We start from the raw sequence: 16178 nt of genomic DNA, 5'->3' as shown, positions 1-16178 counted from the left end.
TTGCTTGTTTGCTTTTCATTTCAGCATCGGCTATAGAAATAAGGATCAACGATAAAAAGAAGAAGCTGATGGAACAATTGCTATTATATGAAGAAAACAAGATAAACAGTTATGAACTCTTTGAATCTTCAGTGTAACTAAGTCATCACCAGTGGCATTTTCAGAATACAGAACTCTTTCTTAGCAGTAGCAGTTAAACCAAAAAGCAATATTAAAATGTTGGATTCACATGTAAGAAAGATATGTTAATGTTATATGAGAGGGAGCATCAATTTGTGGTGACCAGAACAAAGGGGATTCTCTTCGCTACTTTATGACTGTTATTGAAATGTTTTTGGTATTTCTTTGAAATCAAAGGCGTAAGCAAAATGAAATGAAGGAAAAACTTATTTATTTTGTAGTGGGGTATCCTAAATAACGTAGCACATTATTTGCACTAGTTGACTGAACTGTCTTCAGAAACAAACTGCATTTCATTGTCTTTCTTTGGATATGGAATTGGACTGGATGATTCACCAGCTCTCTGATTATGTGAACTGCAAGGTAATACGATACAGCAACTGGTACAACAGGCAGATACATTCATATCAATTGATGACTTGCAACGGAAGTACATTTTGAACGGAATCCAATGAAAAGTATTGGAGTGATGAAAAGTTGAGATGATAGGTGATTTGTGATGCTTGATTTGTGAAGGTTCACTCACAAACACAACTAGCCACCTGATAGAGCAGTTATCAAGTGCTGAACATCCGTGTGTAAACAAGCCCTCAAATTCTGCAAGCAGATATGGATCAAAGCTTAAAGCAACAATGCTCTTTCTATAAAACAATCATAATACATATTAATAGTGAACTCGTTCTGCAAGTGTAGGTCCTTATGTAGCCAAAATGGCACTGATCACAATCGAAAGGGAGGTATCAGCACCCTTGGGAGAACTCCAAGGGGTGTGACAGTCCAAAAAATATTTAGAAAAAATATATACGTGGGGAGGAGGGATCACAAAAGAGGCCAGTAAGGACAGAGTTTTCTTACTGGGCAGAAAACGTTGAACTGGCTGTCAGGAAAAACTGAAAATCAGCGGGAGGAGGAATGGGATCTTGGCAAAAGGAATTCTGAATAGAAACATCTTACAAATGAACATTTTCTTGCAGATTCCACTTATTAAACAAAATAGCCACAAAGGGCTAGCTTTAAATCTCTGGACATTCTAGAAAGCACACCATATCTAAGGTTATGTTCACATGATAAAAGTCCAACAGGTTTGGGAACTTTTGCAAAGATTGTTTGTAAGTTTGCCTCTTACTATGAACTGATCACAGTGTTTACAGTGCTGTAAGTCCTGAATATGAGGGCTTTTGGAGTACATTACTTTTTGCTACAAGTGATACCCCAGATTATGAACCAGTCAAATACTCATTAGGCAATCCTATTTAACTTCTTAGTCTAAATCCCCAGTTTGCATTGCTATGATTGGGGTGAAAGGTTAAACAAGCGATGCTGTTCACTGTTTGTAGTGTTCCATTAACTTAAACTTTGCATTTGGTCAAACACTGCAGGATTAGGCGCAGCCACTCTGATTCAGCAAAGACAATCTGCACATGGAAACAAGCCATTTACACACAGGCAGTATTTACATATTTGGGCAAAACTGGTATTAAAATAACTGAATACCAAACTGATGTTTTGCTATCCATCGTGGCAGGCAGAACTGTTCAAAGACACGATTACTCTAAATCTAAAAGATTTAGAATAGATAAAATAGTATACATGTTGCTGGATTGTCTGGTTTTAATGTTTTTTAGGTACAGAATTCAGAATAAAATAAACTGGATTAGCAGTGCAATACTATGAATGTTTACCCAGAAGTGTGTCCCACTGAGTTCAATGGGACACACTTGCAGGTAAATATGTATAGGATTGCATAATTCAGCCAAAAACATCCTCAGTGGCTATTGAGATGACATATTCTGATCCTGTGTAGACTTGGGCACCCCTAAAGTCATTGAAATCTATGGACACACATGCCTAAGGATTGCAGCCATAAAAGAAAATGGAGAGGCAGGAAGTGATGGGGAAGAAGCTGGAAGAGGGGGACCAAGGCAGGGAAACAGTGAAGACAGCAGGGCCTGAGACAAATCTTTGCCAGGGGCCAGAAATCCCAGACTAATTTCTGACAGTGGACTTGGAATGTTGTTGTTTTTTGTAGTTAGGGCCTTTTCACTCCCCAGAAAAGTAGCATTAATCTAATGGATGGATGTGTCAGAAGGATGGCAGCATATTCGGTATAAGTACTGCACTCACTTGTTTTTTGCTAGTAAGCTAATCATATTGGTTAACAATAAAACTCTTCACTAACGATGTTTGCCTTTTAGGACTAAAAGAAAATATATTGGTAATATTTTATTTTGTATTTTATGGTTTTTATAAACTATTGCTAAAAGATTTTAAAAATCTCAACTTAGAAGCATATTCATATTATCTGCATTCATCATACTTTCTATCCTTTTTGCCATTAAGAATTTTGCTCACTGGAATTTATTTCTTTAAAAGAGGAAACAGTGCAATCCTATATGTGTCTACTCAGAAGTAAGCCCCCTTGAATTCAATGAAACTTACACTCAGGTAAGTGTGTATAGACTTGCAACCTGAAACACCAAAACAGATGATAGAAATACAGTATCATGCACTACTGCAGCTTTCATTGTGGCATATGAATTTCTTCATGCTCCACAACTCATTGTAATGTATTTTGCAAGTTCTTTGTTCCAAATGCATAGATTCATCAAACATTTGAAATAAATCATTGGAAAAGACTGTTCTGTGAATGTGGTGCTTTTTAATAGTCTATCATGGTCTGTCTCATAGCAGTTGTGCTTCGTCAATGGTCAGTGCAACAATAAGGGTGCAATCCGATGTGTGTTTAGACAGAAAAAAGTCATCCAACTCCCAGCATTCCCTGCCAGCATGGCTGCTTGGGTCATGCTGGGAACTGTAGGACTTTTTCTGTCTAAACACACACAGTATTGCACCCTAAATTGTATAATCTACATAGCAGGGCCCTAGTTATATGGTTTCATTTATATGGGAGTTTTGTTGTAGATGTTTTGCTCAGCACATGACAGGTACAACAGTCCTATTTCCTGTTGCACAGTTTTAAAAATACCAGTAACTTACACAGTATGTGGAACAGAAATAGTAGGAAAGGCTTTATTCTTTCCACAAGTATGCTTTGTGCTAGCCAGAGAAAAATGTGGGGAAAGACCTGAGCAAATGGGACACAATGTAAAATCTAATTAGAAGCTATTTTTGTGCCCTTTAAGAATAGACAGTGTAGGATAGTGGCTAAGATACCACTAAGCCAAGTTCCATAGGACTTATGCCCAAGTATGCATAGGATGGTAGGCTTAGAGTGGTTAAGATAACTAAGAATCTCCAGTTCAAATCTTGCCTCTAGCTCTCAGCCAGTCCCCACTCTGCAATAATGCTACTGTTTTAACTTTTAGCAGTGGTTTTCAAATTGTCTCACTTCAATTAACTCCTTCCAAATTGATTCTTCTGCTCTGTGCACTTTTCTGAAGCTCTGCATGTTGCAGAGGACTTTGAAGCACATTCACAGGATGTAAATTGTTGCTGGCTGAGGCACTGTAAATTGAGAGTATTCCCCAAATGCAATAAATACACTGCACACTAATAAAAAATTCAATATCTGAGTATGGATGGTACCCCAAAATGGCACCGTCAATGCACAAAAGAGGTATCTCTTAGGCTTAAGAGAATGCTAGAAAGAGTAAGGCAGCCATGTCAGGCAATGAATGCTGGTAGCACCTGTGAGGCTTTGGATGACAGAGCTGTGTGTGTACCACGCAGCCTGGCCTATGCGTCATAAGCTGTCCTGCTGCCCTCCGATGCAGGAGAAAGGATTCTGTCCCGTTGCCAGTGTTGAAGAAAGATTCAACTTCCAGTCCAGCCAGCTTCTGCATGCATGTATGTATGGGGGGGGGGGGCGCTTTGGCTCAGCCAGCAAAATGTTCTTGGACCTTTGACTCTGGCAGCAAAATGTTCTTGGGCTGGCCCTGATTTGCAGAAGTGATAAAAGAAAGTTGTGGGGAGGAGGGGAACCCTGGGGAGGCTTAACGTGCACAGTGGGCACAGAATACTAACTGCTGGAAAGGTGTAGAATGGGATGGAATATCCTAGAAAAGGGTATGGCTGGCCACAGCCCTGAACAAGAGCACTCTATCCTACACATTTTGTTGCAGGTCCCACTTGTAGTACACTGCTACTGATCATTCCACTGAAAAACCTATGAATCTCCACCGCTGCCTTGTATGTGAAGCATATTAATGCATTAAGGCATAAATCAGCCTTCCCCAGCCCATTAACTTCCCCCAAAAACATTAAATCAGTGAGAAACTGTAGATACATCATAGACCCATGAAGTATGATCCTAATAATTAGCATTTATACCTGCCTTCCCCTTCATGGATCACTGCCTTGTTGTGGCGAAGGGGCTTGCGTAACTCAGTGAAGCCATAAGCTATGTTGTGCAGAGCCACCCAAGACGGACAGGTCATGGCGGAGAGTTCTGACAAAATGTGGTCCACTGGAGAGGGAAATGGCAACCCACTCCAGTATTCCTGCCAAGAAAACCCCATGGAACGTATCACAAGGCTAAAAGAGATGACGCCAGAAGATGAGCCCCTCAGGTTGGAAGGTTTCCAATATACTACTGGGGAAGAGCAGAGGGTATTTCCAAGTAGCACCAGAAAGAGTGAAGCAGCTGGGCCAAAGCCGAAAGGACACTCAGCTGTGGATGTGTCTGGTGGTTGAAAAGAAAATCCGATGCTGTAAAGAACCATATTGTTTAGGAACCTGGAATGTAAGATCAATGAATCAAGGTAAGCTGGAGGTGGTCAAACATGAGATGGCAAGATTGAACATCGACATCTTGGGAATCAGCGAACTAAAATGGACAGGCACAGGCGAATTTAATTCAGGTGACCATTATATTTACTACTGTGGGCAAGAATGCCTTAGAAGAACTGGAGTAGCACTAATAGTCAATAGAAGTGTGGGAAAAGCAGTACTGGGGTACAATCTCAAAAACAATAGAATGATCTCAGTACGAATCCAAGGCAAACCATTCAACATCACAGTAATTCAAGTCTATGCCCCAACCACTGAGGCCAAAGAAGCTGAGGTTGATCGGTTCTATGAAGACCTACAACACCTTCTAGAACTAACACCAAAAAAAGATGTCCTCTTCATCATAGGGGATTGGAATGTTAAAGTAGGAAGTCGAGAAATCACCGGGATAACAGGCAAGCATGGCCTTGGTGTACAAAATGAAGCAGGACAAAGGCTAATAGAGTTCTGCCAAGAGAACACGCTGATCATAGCAAACACTCTCTTTCCTACAGCACAAGAGGCGACTGTACACATGGACATCACCAGATGGTCAATATCGAAATCAGGTTGATTATGTCCTTTGCAGCCAAAGATGGAGAAGCTCCATACAGTCAGTCAAAACAAGACCTGGAGCTGACTGTGACTCAGATCATGAGCTGCTTCTTGCAAAATTTCAGCTTAAATTGAAGAATGTAGGGAAAACCACTAAACCATTCAGGTATGACCTAAATCATATCCCTGATGAATATACAGTGGAGGTGAGGAATAGATTTCAGGGATTAGACCTGATAGACAGAGTGCCTGAGGAACTATGGATGGAGGCCCGTAACATTGTTCAGGAGGCAGCAACGAAATCCAACCCAAAGAAAAAGAAATGCAAGAAAGCAAAGTGGCTGTCTGATGAGGCTTTACAAGTAGCTGAGGAAAGAAGGGAAGCGAAAAGCAAGGGAGAAAGGGGAAGATATACCCAATTGAATGCAGATTTCCAGAGAATAGCAAGAAGAGACAAGAAGGCCTTCTTAAATGAACAATGCAAAGAAACCGAGGAAAACAACAGAATGGGAAAGACTAGAGATCTCTTCAAGAAAATTGGAGATCTCAAGGGAACGTTTTGCGCAAAGACGGGCATGATAAAGGACAAAGAAGGCAGGGACCTAACAGAAGCAGATGAGATTAAGAAGAGGTGGAAAGAATACACAGAAGAACTACACAGGAAAGATCTGAATGTCCCTGATAGCCATGATAGTCACTGAACTTGAGCCGACATCCTAGAGAGTCACTGAACTTGAGCCGACATCCTAGAGAGTGAAGACAAGTGGGCCTTAGGAAGCATTACTAACAACAAAGCTAGCAGAGATGACAGTATTCCAGCTGAGCTATTTAAAATCCTAAAAGATGATGCTGTTAAAGTGCTGCACTCAATATGCCAACAAATTTGGAACACTCAACAGTGGCCACAAGCCTGGAAAAGGTCAGTTTACATTCCAGTTCCAAAGAAGGGCAATGCCAAAGAGTGTTCAAACTACCGTACAATTGCGCTCATTTCACATGCCAGCAAGGTGATGCTCAAAATCCTACAAGCTAGGCTTCAGCAGTATGCGAACCGAGAACTACCAGAAGTACAAGCTGGGTTTTGAAGAGGCAGAGGAACTAGAGATCAAATCACCAACATTCGCTGGATCATGGAGAAAGCAAGAAAATTCCAGAAAAACATCTATTTCTGCTTCATTGACTGCGCTAAAGTCTTTGATTGTGTGGATCACAACAAACTGTGGCAAATTCTTAAAGAGATGGGAGTACCAGACCACCTTACCTGTTTCCTGAGAAACCTGTACAAGGGTCAAGAAGCAACAGTAAGAACTGGACATGGAACAATTATTATTTATTATTATTTATTTATTTCATTTCTATACCGCCCAATAGCCGAAGCTCTCTGGGCGGTTCACAAAAATTAAAACCAAACAGCACACAATAAAACTATTTAAAATATACAGAACATTAAAACCACAATATAACAATACAACCACAATAAAACCTAGCAGCAGTGCAGGAGTTTAAAATACAGATTTAAAACAGCAAAGCTAAAAGTTTAGAAAGCTAAAATGCCTGGGAAAATAAAAAGGTCTTCACCTGGCGCCAAAAGGAATACAATGTAGGTGCCAGGTGAACCACACCAGGGAGCTCATTCCAGAGCCGGGGTGCCACAGCAGAAAAAGCCCTCCTCCTAGTAGCCACCCGCCTCACTTCCTTTGGCAGGGGCTCACGGAGGAGGGCCGCTGACGATGATCTTAAGGTTGACGACGATCTTAAGGTCCGGGCAGGCACATATGGGAGGAGGCGATCCTTCAGGTAACCTGGCCCCAAGCCGTTAAGGGCTTTAAATGTTAATACCAGTACTTTGAATCGGGCCCGGAAATGGACTGGCAGCCAGTGCAGCTGAAAAAGTACTGGCGTACTATGAGCTTGCAGGCCAGTCCCTGTTAACAATCTTGCTGCCCTATTTTGGACCAGCTGAAGTTTCCGGACCGTTTTCAAAGGCAGCCCCACATATAACGCATTGCAGTAATCCAATTACACAAGAAGTCATCAGAGCGTGGATAACTGTAGCTAGCCTTATCTCTGTAAGGGCGTAGTTGGTATAACAGCCTCAGCTGATAAAAAGTGCTCCGTGCCACTGAGTTGACCTGTGCCTCAAGTGACATTTCTGGATCCAAGAGCACCCCCAAACTACGAATGTGATCCTTTAGGGGGAGTGCAACCCCCTCCAGAACAGGTTGAGCAACCGATTGGTTCAAAATTGGGAAAGGAGTATGACAAGGCTGTATATTGTCGCCCTGCTTATTTAACTTATATGCAGAGTACATCATGAGAAACGCTGGGTTGGATGAATCACAGGTCGGAATTAAGATTGCCGGGAGAATTATCAACAACCACAGATACGTGGATGATACCACCCTAATGGCAGAAAGCGAAGAGGATCTAAAGAGCCTCTTGTTGAGGGTGAAAGTGGAGAGTGCAAAAGCTGGTTTGAAACTCAACATTAAAAAAATTAAGATCATGGCATCTGGCCCCATCACTTCCTGGCATATAGAAGGGGAAGAAACGGAAGCAGTGACAGATTTTATTTTCTTGGGCTCCAGGATCACTGCAGATGGTGACTGTAGCCATGAAATTAAAAGACGCTTGCTCCTTGGGAGGAAAGCTATGGCAAACCTAAACAGCATAGTCAGAAGCAGAGACATCACCTTGCCGACAAAGGTTCGTATAATCAAAGCTATGGTTTTCCCAGTAGCAACGTATGGCTGTGAGAGCTAGACTATAAGGAAGGCTGAGCGCCGAAGAATTGATGCTTTCGAACTGTGGTGCTGGAGAAGACTCTTACGAGTCCCCTGGACTGCAAGGAGGTCAAATCAGTCCATCCTAAAGGAAATCAGCCCTGAGTGCTCATTGGAAGGACAGATACTGAAGCTCAAATATTTTGGCCACCTAATGCAAAGAGAAAACTCCCTGGAAAAGACCCTGATGCTGGGAAAGATTGAAGGCAAAAGGAGAAGGGGACGGCAGAGGATGAGATGGCTGGATAGCATCACCGATGCCATGAATATGAGCTTGAGCACACTCCGGGAGAGTGGAGGACAGGAAGGCCTGGCGTGCTATGGTCCACGGGGTCATGAAGAGTCGGACATGACTTAATGACTGAACAACATACCAGCCTTCCCCAGCCCGGCACCCTCTAGATGTGTTGGACTACACCTCCCATCATTGCCAGGTAGCCAATTGGACAGGCTGGGGATGATGGAAAGTGTAGTCCAACACCTGGAGGCCGCCGGGCTGGGGAAGGCTGGTATAAATGCTAATTATTAGGAATATACTTCGTGGGTCTATGATGTACCTGTTTCTCATTGATTTAATGTTTGTAATGCTACGTAGCCACTTCTTTTAAGCAGCCACGCCTTATGCATTTCAACTCCCTGAAGATAGCGCAGGATACAATACATGCAAAACGCTGAGCCCACAACTGGGCTGGGCGGCTGTTCTAGACGAAGAACCGACTTGCAAAAGCTTATGATGGCAGAAGCCCCTTCGTCCTTAAAGATGCCACAAATCTCACCTGTGCGCGTTTGCTTTCCACGGCGTAACAAGGCCACGCCTCCGGCTTTTTGCCAGGGTAACCAGCTGCCGCGGATGACCAATGATTTGGGAACGGAGCCTTTGTCGGGGCGAATTTAATTCAGGTGACCATCATATCTACTATTGTGGGCAAGAATCCCTTAGAAGAAATGGAGTAGCACTCATAGTCAACAAAAGGGTGGGAAAAGCAGTACTGGGGTACAATCTTAAAAATGATAGAATGATCTCAGTACGAATCCAAGGCAAACCATTCAACATCACAGTAATTCAAGTCTATGCCCCAACCACGGAGGCCGAAGAAGCTGAGGTTGATGGGTTCTATGAAGACCTACAACACCTTCTAGAACTAACACCAAAAAAAGATGTCCTCTTCATCATAGGGGATTGGAATGCTAAAGTAGGAAGTCAAGAAATCACCGGGATAACAGGCAGGCATGGCCTTGGTGTACAAAATGAAGCAGGACAAAAGCTAATAGAGTTTTGCCAAGAGAACATGCTGATCATAGCAAACACTCTTTTCCAACAGCACAAGAGGCGACTCTACACATGGACATCACCAGATGGTCAATATCGAAATCAGATTGATTATGTCCTTTGCAGCCAAAGATGGAGAAGCTCCATACAGTCAGTAAAAACAAGACCTGGAGCTGACTGTGGCTCAGATCATGAGCTGCTTCTTGCAAAATTTCGGCTTAAATTGAAGAACATAGGGAAAACCACTAAACCGTTCAGGTATGACCTAAATCATATCCCTGATGAATATACAGTGGAGGTGAGGAATAGATTTCAGGGATTAGACCTGATAGACAGAGTGCCTGAGGAACTATGGACGGAGGTCCGTAACATTGTTCAGGAGGCAGCAACGAAATCCATCCCAAAGAAAAAGAAATGCAAGAAAGCCAAGTGGCTGTCTGATGAGGCTTTACAAGTAGCTGAGGAAAGAAGGGAAGCGAAAAGCAAGGGAGAAAAGGGAAGACATACCCAACTGAATGCAGAGTTCCAGAGAATAGCAAGGAGAGACAAGAAGGCCTTCTTAAATGAACAATGCAAAGAAATCGAGGAAAACAACAGAATGGGAAAGACTAGAGATCTCTTCAAGAAAATTGGAGATCTCAAGGGAACGTTTTGCGCAAAGACGGGCATGATAAAGGACAAAGAAGGCAGGGACCTAACAGAAGCAGATGAGATTAAGAAGAGGTGGAAAGAATACACAGAAGAACTACACAGGAAAGATCTGAATGTCCCTGATAGCCATGATAGTCACTGAACTTGAGCCGACATCCTAGAGAGTCACTGAACTTGAGCCGACATCCTAGAGAGTGAAGACAAGTGGGCCTTAGGAAGCATTACTAACAACAAAGCTAGCAGAGATGACAGTATTCCAGCTGAGCTATTTAAAATCCTAAAAGATGATGCTGTTAAAGTGCTGCACTCAATATGCCAACAAATTTGGAACACTCAACAGTGGCCACAAGCCTGGAAAAGGTCAGTTTACATTCCAGTTCCAAAGAAGGGCAATGCCAAAGAGTGTTCAAACTACCGTACAATTGCGCTCATTTCACATGCCAGCAAGGTGATGCTCAAAATCCTACAAGCTAGGCTTCAGCAGTATGCGAACCGAGAACTACCAGAAGTACAAGCTGGGTTTTGAAGAGGCAGAGGAACTAGAGATCAAATCACCAACATTCGCTGGATCATGGAGAAAGCAAGAAAATTCCAGAAAAACATCTATTTCTGCTTCATTGACTGCGCTAAAGTCTTTGATTGTGTGGATCACAACAAACTGTGGCAAATTCTTAAAGAGATGGGAGTACCAGACCACCTTACCTGTTTCCTGAGAAACCTGTACAAGGGTCAAGAAGCAACAGTAAGAACTGGACATGGAACAATTATTATTTATTATTATTTATTTATTTCATTTCTATACCGCCCAATAGCCGAAGCTCTCTGGGCGGTTCACAAAAATTAAAACCAAACAGCACACAATAAAACTATTTAAAATATACAGAACATTAAAACCACAATATAACAATACAACCACAATAAAACCTAGCAGCAGTGCAGGAGTTTAAAATACAGATTTAAAACAGCAAAGCTAAAAGTTTAGAAAGCTAAAATGCCTGGGAAAATAAAAAGGTCTTCACCTGGCGCCAAAAGGAATACAATGTAGGTGCCAGGTGAACCACACCAGGGAGCTCATTCCAGAGCCGGGGTGCCACAGCAGAAAAAGCCCTCCTCCTAGTAGCCACCCGCCTCACTTCCTTTGGCAGGGGCTCACGGAGGAGGGCCGCTGACGATGATCTTAAGGTTGACGACGATCTTAAGGTCCGGGCAGGCACATATGGGAGGAGGCGATCCTTCAGGTAACCTGGCCCCAAGCCGTTAAGGGCTTTAAATGTTAATACCAGTACTTTGAATCGGGCCCGGAAATGGACTGGCAGCCAGTGCAGCTGAAAAAGTACTGGCGTACTATGAGCTTGCAGGCCAGTCCCTGTTAACAATCTTGCTGCCCTATTTTGGACCAGCTGAAGTTTCCGGACCGTTTTCAAAGGCAGCCCCACATATAACGCATTGCAGTAATCCAATTACACAAGAAGTCATCAGAGCGTGGATAACTGTAGCTAGCCTTATCTCTGTAAGGGCGTAGTTGGTATAACAGCCTCAGCTGATAAAAAGTGCTCCGTGCCACTGAGTTGACCTGTGCCTCAAGTGACATTTCTGGATCCAAGAGCACCCCCAAACTACGAATGTGATCCTTTAGGGGGAGTGCAACCCCCTCCAGAACAGGTTGAGCAACCGATTGGTTCAAAATTGGGAAAGGAGTATGACAAGGCTGTATATTGTCGCCCTGCTTATTTAACTTATATGCAGAGTACATCATGAGAAACGCTGGGTTGGATGAATCACAGGTCGGAATTAAGATTGCCGGGAGAATTATCAACAACCACAGATACGTGGATGATACCACCCTAATGGCAGAAAGCGAAGAGGATCTAAAGAGCCTCTTGTTGAGGGTGAAAGTGGAGAGTGCAAAAGCTGGTTTGAAACTCAACATTAAAAAAATTAAGATCATGGCATCTGGCCCCATCACTTCCTGGCATATAGAAGGGGAAGAAACGGAAGCAGTGACAGATTTTATTTTCTTGGGCTCCAGGATCACTGCAGATGGTGACTGTAGCCATGAAATTAAAAGACGCTTGCTCCTTGGGAGGAAAGCTATGGCAAACCTAAACAGCATAGTCAGAAGCAGAGACATCACCTTGCCGACAAAGGTTCGTATAATCAAAGCTATGGTTTTCCCAGTAGCAACGTATGGCTGTGAGAGCTAGACTATAAGGAAGGCTGAGCGCCGAAGAATTGATGCTTTCGAACTGTGGTGCTGGAGAAGACTCTTACGAGTCCCCTGGACTGCAAGGAGGTCAAATCAGTCCATCCTAAAGGAAATCAGCCCTGAGTGCTCATTGGAAGGACAGATACTGAAGCTCAAATATTTTGGCCACCTAATGCAAAGAGAAAACTCCCTGGAAAAGACCCTGATGCTGGGAAAGATTGAAGGCAAAAGGAGAAGGGGACGGCAGAGGATGAGATGGCTGGATAGCATCACCGATGCCATGAATATGAGCTTGAGCACACTCCGGGAGAGTGGAGGACAGGAAGGCCTGGCGTGCTATGGTCCACGGGGTCATGAAGAGTCGGACATGACTTAATGACTGAACAACATACCAGCCTTCCCCAGCCCGGCACCCTCTAGATGTGTTGGACTACACCTCCCATCATTGCCAGGTAGCCAATTGGACAGGCTGGGGATGATGGAAAGTGTAGTCCAACACCTGGAGGCCGCCGGGCTGGGGAAGGCTGGTATAAATGCTAATTATTAGGAATATACTTCGTGGGTCTATGATGTACCTGTTTCTCATTGATTTAATGTTTGTAATGCTACGTAGCCACTTCTTTTAAGCAGCCACGCCTTATGCATTTCAACTCCCTGAAGATAGCGCAGGATACAATACATGCAAAACGCTGAGCCCACAACTGGGCTGGGCGGCTGTTCTAGACGAAGAACCGACTTGCAAAAGCTTATGATGGCAGAAGCCCCTTCGTCCTTAAAGATGCCACAAATCTCACCTGTGCGCGTTTGCTTTCCACGGCGTAACAAGGCCACGCCTCCGGCTTTTTGCCAGGGTAACCAGCTGCCGCGGATGACCAATGATTTGGGAACGGAGCCTTTGTCGGGGCGAATTTAATTCAGGTGACCATCATATCTACTATTGTGGGCAAGAATCCCTTAGAAGAAATGGAGTAGCACTCATAGTCAACAAAAGGGTGGGAAAAGCAGTACTGGGGTACAATCTTAAAAATGATAGAATGATCTCAGTACGAATCCAAGGCAAACCATTCAACATCACAGTAATTCAAGTCTATGCCCCAACCACGGAGGCCGAAGAAGCTGAGGTTGATGGGTTCTATGAAGACCTACAACACCTTCTAGAACTAACACCAAAAAAAGATGTCCTCTTCATCATAGGGGATTGGAATGCTAAAGTAGGAAGTCAAGAAATCACCGGGATAACAGGCAGGCATGGCCTTGGTGTACAAAATGAAGCAGGACAAAAGCTAATAGAGTTTTGCCAAGAGAACATGCTGATCATAGCAAACACTCTTTTCCAACAGCACAAGAGGCGACTCTACACATGGACATCACCAGATGGTCAATATCGAAATCAGATTGATTATGTCCTTTGCAGCCAAAGATGGAGAAGCTCCATACAGTCAGTAAAAACAAGACCTGGAGCTGACTGTGGCTCAGATCATGAGCTGCTTCTTGCAAAATTTCGGCTTAAATTGAAGAACATAGGGAAAACCACTAAACCGTTCAGGTATGACCTAAATCATATCCCTGATGAATATACAGTGGAGGTGAGGAATAGATTTCAGGGATTAGACCTGATAGACAGAGTGCCTGAGGAACTATGGACGGAGGTCCGTAACATTGTTCAGGAGGCAGCAACGAAATCCATCCCAAAGAAAAAGAAATGCAAGAAAGCCAAGTGGCTGTCTGATGAGGCTTTACAAGTAGCTGAGGAAAGAAGGGAAGCGAAAAGCAAGGGAGAAAAGGGAAGACATACCCAACTGAATGCAGAGTTCCAGAGAATAGCAAGGAGAGACAAGAAGGCCTTCTTAAATGAACAATGCAAAGAAATCGAGGAAAACAACAGAATGGGAAAGACTAGAGATCTCTTCAAGAAAATGGGAGATCTCAAGGGAACGTTTTGTGCAAAGACGGGCATGATAAAGGACAAAGAAGGCAGGGACCTAACAGAAGCAGATGAGATTAAGAAGAGGTGGCAAGAATACACAAAAGAACTATACAGGAAAGATCTGAATGTCCCTGATAGCCATGATAGTGCGGTCACTGAACTTGAGCCGGACATCCTCGAGAGTGAAGTCAAGTGGGCCTTAGGAAGCATTAGTAACAACAAAGCTAGCGGAGATGACAGTATTCCAGCCGAGATATTTAAAATCCTAAAACATGATGCTGTTAAAGTGCTGCATTCAATATGCCAACAAATCTGGAACACTCAACAGTGGCCACAAGACTGGAAAAGGTCAGTTTACATTCCAATTCCAAAGAAGGGCAACGCCAAAGAGTGTTCAAACTACCGCACAATTGCGCTCATTTCACATGCCAGCAAGGTGATGCTCAAAATCCTACAAGCTAGGCTTCAGCAGTATGCGAACCGAGAACTACCGGAAGCACAAGCTGGGTTTAGAAGAGGCAGAGGAACTAGAGATCAAATCGCCAACATTCGCTGCATCATGGAGAAAGCAAGAGAATTCCAGAAAAACGTCTATTTCTGCTTCATTGACTACGCTAAAGCCTTTGATTGTGTGGATCACAACAAACTGTGGCAAATTCTTAAAGTGATGGGAGTACCAGACCACCTTACCTGTCTCCTGAGAAACCTGTACGAGGGTCAAGAAGCAACAGTAAGAACCAGACATGGAACAACCAATTGGTTCAAAATTGGGAAAGGAGTACGACAAGGCTGCATATTGTCACCCTGCTTATTTAACTTATATGCAGAGTACATCATGAGAAATGCCGGGTTGGATGAATCAGAGGTCGGAATTAAGATTGCTGGGAGAATTATCAACAACCTCCGATATGCAGACGATACCACCCTAATGGCAGAAAGCGAAGAGGATCTAAAGAGCCTCTTGTTGAGGGTGAAAGAGGAGAGTGCAAAAGCTGGTTTGAAACTCAACATTAAAAAAACGAAGATCATGGCATCTGGCCCCATCACTTCCTGGCATATAGAAGGGGAAGAAATGGAAGCAGTGACAGATTTTACTTTCTTGGGCTCCAAGATCACCGCAGACGGTGACTGTAGCCATGAAATTAAAAGACGCTTGCTCCTTGGGAGGAAAGCTATGGCAAACCTAGACAGCATAGTAAGAAGCAGAGACATCACCTTGCCGACAAAGGTCCGTCTAATCAAAGCTATGGTTTTCCCAGTAGTAATGTATGGCTGTGAGAGCTGGACTATAAGGAAGGCTGAGCGCCGAAGAATTGATGCTTTCGAACTGTGGTGCTGGAGAAGACTCTTACGAGTGCCCTGGACTGCAAGGAGGTCAAATCAGTCCATCCTAAAGGAAATCAACCCTGACTGCTCATTGGAAGGACAGATAATGAAGCTGAAGCTCCAATATTTTGGCCACCTAATGCGAAGAGAAAACTCCCTGGAAAAGACCCTGATGCTGGGAAGGATTGAAGGCAAAAGGAGAAGGGGACGGCAGAGGATGAGATGGCTGGATAGCATCACGGATGCAATGAATATGGACTTGAGCACGCTCCGGGAGAGAGCGCAGGACAGGAAGGCCTGGCGTGCTATGGTCCATGGGGTCACGAAGAGTCGGACACGACTGAACGACTGAACAACAACAACAAACCAGCTGCCGCGGATGACCAATGATTTGGGAACGGAGCCTTTGTCGGGTTATACACGTGACAATCAGGCTACCCTTGTGAACGGCGCGCAACGTGAGCGGCGCAAGCCCCGTCCTTCCAGGGCCGCATTCCACTTCCAGCTCTTGCCCTTCGCTTCAGTCACGCGGGCGTCTGTCTGGTCACACAC

At 43.8% G+C, this 16178-nt stretch overlaps 1 protein-coding gene across 2 annotated transcripts in view; it reads left to right on the top strand.

Moving 5' to 3' along the window:
* Positions 1-2810, top strand: part of IRAK2 (interleukin 1 receptor associated kinase 2) — a 42018-nt gene extending 39208 nt beyond the window's left edge. For both annotated transcript variants that reach the window (XM_084840263.1, XM_084840261.1), the window contains exon 13: positions 25-2810. In XM_084840263.1, the coding sequence (XP_084696389.1) occupies positions 25-137 (113 nt within the window). In that variant the 3' untranslated portion in view covers positions 138-2810. The remainder of the gene's footprint in view (positions 1-24) is intronic.
* Positions 2811-16178: the final 13368 nt, after the last annotated feature.

This window comes from Heloderma suspectum, chromosome 2 (assembly GCF_057233095.1).
Source record: "Heloderma suspectum isolate Gila_16-S chromosome 2, 16-S_ref, whole genome shotgun sequence".
NCBI lineage: Eukaryota > Metazoa > Chordata > Lepidosauria > Squamata > Helodermatidae > Heloderma > Heloderma suspectum.
The sequence above is the reverse complement of the archived record's forward strand: the minus strand, read 5'-3'. Positions and strand labels throughout refer to the sequence as shown.